Below are 8,945 nucleotides of genomic sequence, written 5' to 3'. Positions count from 1 at the left end.
CTTGTTTGTTTTCTTAGTTGTCAGTGTTCATTTTGTAGAGTAAATTAATTAATGTTCGTGCTTGATTGAAGTTTTTCCGTAAAGACGTTATAATGTATTTTGATTTAAGCAAAAGTAGCAAATACTCACTTTGTTAAATTCTTCTTCGTCTTGCGCGATTCTGCGCCTTATGTACAGATGTAGGGCCTATAATATGTAACAGGTTGACAGACAGTCAATTTGCTAAGTATATATAATACTCTATACTACTCTTTATGAACACGCAATATAATGAAACATAAACCTTATAGCCTACGTCATATTGCACCGCTTTCGAACAGTCTTAAACCTAATTGTTGCATGTAGAAATTAGGACTCATTCTTCATGTTATTACGGTACTACTTTACTGAATGGGACCAAGTTTAAAAAAGGGTGAAAAGCCACACAGGAAAGATTTTTTAAACTTGGCCTCTTTTTACGTTTTGAAACGTTTTTTGGTAGATAGAGGGCTTGCGCGAAAGGTCATTCGTTCAAATCGTCCTCCAGACACGCTCCGGAAGATATGCAAATGCATGGAGTACAAAATAATTACTTTGATCAATACCCGTTACGCAGGCGATTGGTATGATTGTACTCCATGCATTGTGTATGTCTTCTGGAGCGTGTCTGCAGGATGATTTGAACTAACGGCCTTCCGTGCAAACACCCTATTGTATAATGTTAAAATTTCTATATGAAATTTTAAATTAATAAATCTTGATTGCTTGATGTCCTGTTCCATGTATCAATGTTTGTGTTTCCTTCAACATGTTTAATTGTGTTTTCATCTCCTATTATAGAAATTCGTAGGCCTGCATATGCATATTTCGCACACTCGGTTCAATAAAGCCGTTCATATGAAGTTCAACATAGGATATTTTATTTGTATAATTTCCAACCTATTTAAATTTTTATCCCTCCTCCCCACCATTCAATGTTGGAGCAAACATAGAGCACATTAAAAAAATGCGGCGTTTGTTATACAACATTGAATAAGGGGAGCGGGGGAGAGTCATTAAACTATGGAAGCATCCCAGCAAATTATCACTTGATTGCAGTTATATATAGCACGCAAGAATGACGGTTGAAACTTAAATTCCTCATTTAAAACAATGTGACAGGTGGTTGACACGTTGATTAACATTTGTCATTCATTTGGATGAGATAATTTTCAATTCTCATACTTTTGTCCAATTCTCATCGCTTTGAAAGAATTCTCATTATAAATTTCTACTAGTGAATGAGGACCAAAATACGCAGAACAGCATTCTCCATCTAGTCATTACTTTATTTGGTAAAGATTTAGTCTTTTCGTTTTTAAGTGTAAAGATGCTTTTTGTGCGCAGTTTACATATTATATTAAATTTATCAGATTTCTTTACATCATGTAGTACATCATGTAGATATATAAGTCACTGACAGGTGTCAGCCAATTTTAAGAAAACACCTGTCAAACTAGTCGTGGATTGAGACATCCTACATTGCTACCAGCTGTGTCACACCCACACATGCACCCCTACATACCTGTAATTAAGGCACCCATCAAGGACCTAAGATTTAGAGAATAAAGGTATTGTATTTAGCTGATGTCATGCATCTTTCGTCTCATATATAACACAGGTGATATTATTTTAAGTAGAACAACGAGGTAAAACCAAGTTGTTTACACCAAATATTGATGTCGCCTGTGTTATATGAGACGATAGATGCATGACAGCAGCTAACAACAATACTTTTATTCTCATTCTTAAACACTTCAATTCAAATAAAAATATTAATCATCATAAGTATACCAAATTGTAATTAAAATAAGTTTTACACTTTGAAAAAAATTATCATAGGGCTTAGAATCGATCAGTCCCGTTGTTGCTATATGCGCCTCTGATTGGTTCTAATAACGCGTATGCCGCGTACGCGTATCACGACGACGCTCACTTGCTGCGCCGTGTTATATCGTGTAATAACACGGCTAAGAATCAATAAGATTGCAAGAGCAAGTGTTTAAGAATTTCAAATAGAGAACCTTCAAATCAAAATGAGAGATTTTTACACTCAAATCTTGGCACCAAGCTCTAGACCCGCTTCAATTTCTACTATCCATCCGACCTGACCTGGTGGGGAAATTAACTGAGGATGTGTGCAGTCAGTGTATGTCCATGGCTATTGGAGTACATTGCGGTGTGTGTCCTCATTTAAAATAAAGTGCATGTTCCTGCTATACAAGGCGGTTATCGAACCACGAGTCTCACCTGCTTTCGCAACCGCCTGCTTCACGATTACTTTTGGTAGAAGTAAATGAACCTGCAACAACCCATGGTGACCCCAAAATGACCTTCCAAAAATTTGACTCTAAATGTTGACCGTACCCACCAAGTTTCATGCCCATACGACAGTTTTAAGTAATTTGACCTCAGATGACCCCTGGGTGACCCCTAAATGACCTTCCAAATTTGACTCTAAATATTGACTGTACCCACCAAGTTTCGTGCACATACGACAGTTTTTAGTAATATGACCTCAGATGACCCCTGGATGACCTTGGATGACCCCGAAATGACCTTCCAAATATTTGACTCTAAATGTTGACTGTACCCACCAAGTTTCATGCCCATACGACAGTTTTAAGTAATTTGACCTCAGATGAGGTCCCCAATGGAAATAAGCTTTTCTTTTGAAAAGCTTTTTGGGCTATCCTTGGTGCTCTGCTGTTTTATAATGTTTTTATGTTTTATCATCCTAATGTGTTGTTTTTAAAAAAGTGTACATCTTATATTATTGTTAATTGTCTATGTATATAAACATTGTAATTTCTGAGTACCGAATAAAATCAAATCAAATCAAATCAAATCAAATCATGACCCCTGGGTGACCCCAAAATGACCTTCCAAAAATTTGACTCTAAATGTTGACTGTACCCACCAAGTTTCGTGCCCATACGGCAGTTTTTAGTAATTTGACCTCAGATGACCTTGGATGACCCTGAAATGACCTTCCAAACATTTGGCTCTAAATGTTGACTGTACCCAACAAGTTTCATGCCCCATACGACAGTTTGTAGTAATTTTACCTCAGATGACCCCTGGATAACCTTCACAAAATTGGCTTTAAATGTTGACTGTACCTACCAAGTTTCATGCCCATACGAATGTTTTTAGTAATTTGACCTTAGATGACCCCTGGGTGACCTCGGATGATCCCAAAATGACCTGAAAATCTAGTCAGGTCGAGAACCTTTGGTCGCGGCTACTCCCCACCAAGTTACATCACTGTACCCAATACAGATCTCCAGATAATTTGTTCACACGGTATTGTGCTTGTTTTCTTCTGCCTTACCCCTTCCTCCCCCTCCTCGCACTGCCCATCCTACCCTCTCGCACTTTCCTCCATCACTGAGCAGCTCAACACACTTGCCCCTATCACTGTTCAAAATTGCAGCTCGATACGTCAAATCATGGCGAAATACATAGCCTGAGAGCAACTTAATCCAAATTTCAAGAAAACATTTGACCTCAAATGACCTATGGTGACCTTGAAATTATGTGACACAACTTCATAACGTAAAGACCTTCATACTTCACCTATGGCCCAAGTTTCCAGGGCAATAGGAACTTGAACTGTTCATCTAAGAGTATTAAATCAAAACTTTAACCAAAACTTTAACCAAATTTGTCACATACACCCCCAACACACACACACGGAAAAGTGATTATATAGTATCATGCCTTATCAGGCGAGACAAAAACTTGGACTTTGAGTAAAAACCCTCCCACTGAGGACGCAACATTTAACTATCTGACAATTGTCATCAAATGCCATTTTATGGTATCAGCATGCAATTATTGCAGTTAAAAATGGGGGTTCTCGAACCACTAGTCTTACCTGATTTCACGATTGATAACCAGCACTCTACCCTCATTCTTATTCTATGGGAGAAAACAGATGCGAATGTGGTGCATACGATGTTGAGGAGTTATATTAAATTGGTTGATTAACCGCCTTACCCTTTATACCCAACCATACCCACCCAAATCCTTCAACCCAACCCACCACCACACCCCACCACACCAGTACCCAACTAGCTCCATTTCTTTACCACCCAATCACCATATCTCACTGTTCACCCTACCCCCATTCCACAATCCTCTACTTTATCTACCATTCCACCAAACCACACTACACCCCTTACCCCAATCAAATCAACTCTAATGCCACCAAGTAACAGGAATCTGCATGATCATAAACAGTAAACTAATAATACACCAAGTAGTAGCATGAGACTTACCAGCTTTGTCGACAGTAACAGCTGCTGCATTAGTGAGTCCAGATATGATAGTTGTCACACCACTGCCATCAATCGCCGCCTTTTTAACTGTATGAGTGTTTGCTTCCGCCCAATATATAGAACTGATAAGGAAACCATACAAATCATAATTACCATAATTATAATCAGAGGTATGTAGTTGATGGGAGTTGTTGTGGAATGTGCAGCTAGAAATTCAAAATAAGTGGGAGCATTTTACTCAGTGATGTAATCGAAATACAGGATACCAAAAAGGACGATGGATTTGTGTGAGAATGCCTATTAATTAGAGTCATTCATATGAGATTGGCAACAGCAATAAAATGAATCAGGTTCTCATGAAATCGGGATCAGTGCCTAAATATAAAAATACAAAAACATTTCTGCAAATTTGTGCTATAAAAATATTGATTTTGACTTTTATGTTTTCATTTTTTTAGAAAGAATATTCAGGCTAATTATTTTATTATTACAAAGTGACACAGAGCAAGAGCAGCCTAAAAGGCTGATCTATATTGTTATGCTATTTTTGCATGTTAGCATAAAGAATAGTGTGGGGATACTTCATTCATGCCTTTCTGGAAGCTCTATATGTCCCTGTAATTTCATTTTGTTATGCCTCGGCGTCATTTAGACCCACCCTTTTTGTTCCGAATACAGAACTAGAATATCAGAATAGAATTGGCCGTTTGTGATCACCCCTCAAATTGGACGCGATGAAAACTATATTTAAGATAATGGTCTCAGTCTACCTTGAAATGGTCAAAATATGCTGGTAGTGTTTAAAAATAGATTGTTTATAAAGCAGTGTAATTTGCTTTTTCCCGATAAAATTGGACATACAGTCATAGTAGCAACTGTTTTATAAATGGGCATTTTATGTAAATCTTTACAAAAAGTGGAGTGGACGCGGCGAATCAGCCGTAAACTCGGCAAATTCTATTCTGAGTTAAAGTGTAAAATGTATGTGAAGGTCGTATTCATAGGTGTATCAATTCGTTGCGACAAGTATCTTATCAAACGCTGTTTAAATCAATCAATAATACTACTGCTGAAGAGGATAATAAGCTTCTACCTATTTCTATAGAATAGTTCTTGTCTTTGTTTGCTTTGGCTAAATCCTGTTCAAGTGGTAGATAACAAAGCATTGTATTTTGTCTAGGTATGTATAATCAACAATGAACAATGAGAGGATATTTCTGAACCTCGCTGACTTGGGGATGATTTGAAATGACCGCCAATTATGACTGTTGGATATTTATTACCAGAAATGTAGAAAAAGAGACAAATGTAGAACCGATAAAAATACAATTTTGTCGAAGGAACAGAGTTCAAACAATCATAACCCCGCTTTTGGATATCGTTTGAAGTCAAATGATATACCATTTTAAAGCTTATGGTATATATTTTCTAAACACGAAATAAAAGAAAATTGTCCGGGGCCGTCTTTACGGCTGATTCGCCGCGTCCAGTCACATATTTTAGGAATTCATGACTAAACTGTATTTATTTTATTTTTATTGTTTTTGAAAAAACGATATTTAACCATTTGTATTTATGAATTCATAATGTGTGAAATATGGGCGTTGCTGGCATAGAGATACTTCAAAATGATGTTATGTTAAAATCATTTGGAATACAACTTTGTGTTTGAAATAACCAATGCATGGGTGTCCTGCGCGTTTGGGTGTACGCAGGTTTACGCCAAAAGGATTTAAGGATTTAAACCTATGTTGAACCTCACCAACCCACTTCTATGGTAATTGTTGATGGTCGGTCCTACCCCTGGGTAAAGTGCTGGGGTAAACAATTGCATCACCAAAACAGGGGCTGGGGCAAAAGACATTTTGAAAGGGGGACCATTTTGAGAATTCACATCATAATTATTGCACAGCCCCTAAGTTAATTGACAATATGTTGTATGAGTAACATTAATAATTTATAAGAACAAAGATTACTTGCACCATATCCCATAATGCCCCACATAAATTGGGTGACCATGTGCTCATATGTAGGCCTAGTTGGGCTAGGGTGACATGCTCATCTGTCACAACACAGTTCTGTAATCTTTCACCATATCCCATAATGCACCATATAAATTGGGTGACCATGTGACCATATGTAGGCCTAGTTGGGATAAGGTGACATGCTCATCTGTCAGAACACAGTTCTGTAATCTTTCACCACAACATCAGCGCCAATCCGGCTTGAAATGGGGTGTGTGTGGGGGGGGGGGGATGGATAAATGGCGAGTTAAGTGACGGTAAGTTATGGGCGAGTTACTGTTAGACCATTGGGCGAGTTATTGTTAGACCATTGGGCGAGTTACTGTTAGACCGTTAGGCGAGTTAATGTACTGTTAGACCATTGGGCGAGTTACTGTTAGACCATTGGGCGAGTTATTGTTAGACCATTGGGCGAGTTACTGTTAGACCGTTAGGCGAGTTAATGTACTGTTAGACCATTGGGCGAGTTACTGTTAGACCAATGGGCGAGTTAATGTTAGACCAATGGGCGAGTTACTGTTAGACCATTGGGCGAGTTACTGTTGGGCCAATTGGCGAGTTACAGTTACCATTGGGCGGATAATTATATGCTAAGATGGTGGTGGTGTAGTGTAGGAACAGGGTGGAAAGCATTTATACTGTAGCTTGGGGTGGGTTAAGGTGTGGTGGGTAGGGTAAAGTGTGGGAGGTGGGTTAAGGTAATTTTGGAGTCATTCATGGTCATCTGCGGTCAAATCAATATAGATTTTCGCAGGTTTATGAAATTTGGTGGGAACGAACACTGAAGCGAGACAAAAAATGTGAAGGTCATTTTGGGACCATCCAAGGTCAAATCGCCATAGATCGTTGTATGTTCATGAAATTTGGTGGGAATTATGATTACTGAACGAAGACAAGAAATGGCATGATCATTTTGGGGTCATTCTGATTATATGACTAAACTAAGCATCAGAACTCTATCAAAAAACAAAAATTAAGTTGTTTTGTGTATGGGGTGGGGTGTGCGTGCAGGGGGGGGGGTGAGATTCACTAAACCCAAATAGTTTCTCGTGTTTTCATGTCACAGATCATGGGAATCAATAACATCAGATCTTTGGAATATTCAATAAAGACTGATATTGGTTTTCTAAGTATCTAGTTCTAAGGAAAAGGAAGTAAAAGATGATATTTACTCAAATTTTAGTGCCATTTCACTTCTGTACTGGTAGCTTTTTCAGATTGGCAGCCCATCCTTGTTTTCTGCTTGTTTTTTTATTATTGAAGACCAAAAAAAAAGACCAGTTTTCATATGACGTCCTCTAAACTGGACCAAAATGCTGTACTGCGCAGATCAGCAACGGATCAAGTCGCGCCTTTACCATGACGTCCAACGCAAACTAGTCTTTTTAATTCGGTAGTCAATTATATCAGCAGTCGCCATAGAGGGCATGATGAGTTGGTCAAAGATGTTGTTGAGTTTGCAATTGTGGAAAAAAGTAAAAGTTGGAAATTTGGATCTTGGTCAGTTCCTTTAAAGCCAATGTGTGATTTGCATAAAGAATAGATTCCTATTTTTAAAATGTTAGTTTTCACTGATCACATTGTCCTCTTTTAATTTTAAGCCAAACAAGTGAGGCAAAACGAGGAAAATTGCTATTTCATTCCAGCGCCTATACAATGTGTGTGTTAGCTCGCCGATCATCTTATTATCATGAATATTGGCGTAGTTTCACACAGCTAGGACGAACAAACAAGACATAAGACTAATAGCGATATGCACACTGTTTACACGTCACTGATTGAAGGATTCATTAATGCACGCAATGTGTTTAGCCACCACTCGATCAGTGAACTGTGAATAAGTTTTTGTATTTTAAAACCGGAGATCTCCGGTTTTATTATAAAAACTTAACTTTACTGTTATTAAAGCTCTTCCAGGTTAGTCTAAAGTTCACATGCTGTACACCATTGAGTATTACAAATTTACAATCATGCAAAAAGTAGAAATTCAACTTTAAAAAAAATTCCCATTTGTAAATTTAAATTTGTAAATTTAAATTACAAATTAAATTCGCCAAATGGTCTAACCATAACTCGCCCATTGGTCTAACAGTAACTCGCCCATTGGTCTAACACTAACTCGACCATTGGTCTAAAAGTAACTCGCCCAATGGTCTAACAGTAACTCGCCCAATGGTCTAACAGTAACTCGCTCAATGGTCTAACAGTAACTCGCCCAATGGTCTAACAGTAACTCGCCCTTAACTCACCGCCACATAACTCGCCAACTAACCATTCCCATGTGTGTGTGTGTGTGGGGGGGGGACCCCGGCCAAAATTGTTAAAAAGTGGCTGAAAAGAACAAAAATGGGATTGACGCCCATGCCCCAACAACTTGAGGTCAAATTGTAAGTTAGGTTTGTTGCAGTTTATTAGATCATAATGGACATTCATTGTGTTGGACACTTTGTCGCTGGGTACAAAACCTCATACGCAACAACTTGAGTTTGCATTTTGAGCACTTATTGTTGGATGAGGTTATTGAACTATGTCACTGGACATGAGGCTAGTTTGGCTCCAAACACTTGAAACAAGTCTTTACCCTTATAAAACAAGTCTAACACTATGAACTAGGCACAGT

At 38.2% G+C, this 8,945-nt stretch overlaps 1 protein-coding gene across 1 annotated transcript in view; it reads right to left on the bottom strand.

Moving 5' to 3' along the window:
• Window positions 1–2,071: 2,071 nt before the first annotated feature.
• The window catches only part of LOC140145208 (low-density lipoprotein receptor-related protein 2-like), a 75,468-nt gene continuing 68,594 nt past the window's right edge, over window positions 2,072–8,945 (bottom strand). Inside the window, exons 4-5 of the mRNA XM_072166983.1 lie at window positions 4,302–4,423; window positions 2,072–2,130 (exon numbers count right to left, since the gene is read on the bottom strand). Coding sequence (XP_072023084.1) covers window positions 2,072–2,130; window positions 4,302–4,423 — 181 coding nt within the window. The remainder of the gene's footprint in view (window positions 2,131–4,301; window positions 4,424–8,945) is intronic.

The sequence above is a fragment of the Amphiura filiformis genome, chromosome 2, assembly GCF_039555335.1.
Source record: "Amphiura filiformis chromosome 2, Afil_fr2py, whole genome shotgun sequence".
In the NCBI taxonomy this organism is placed as follows: Eukaryota; Metazoa; Echinodermata; class Ophiuroidea; order Amphilepidida; family Amphiuridae; genus Amphiura; species Amphiura filiformis.
The sequence above is the reverse complement of the archived record's forward strand: the minus strand, read 5'-3'. Positions and strand labels throughout refer to the sequence as shown.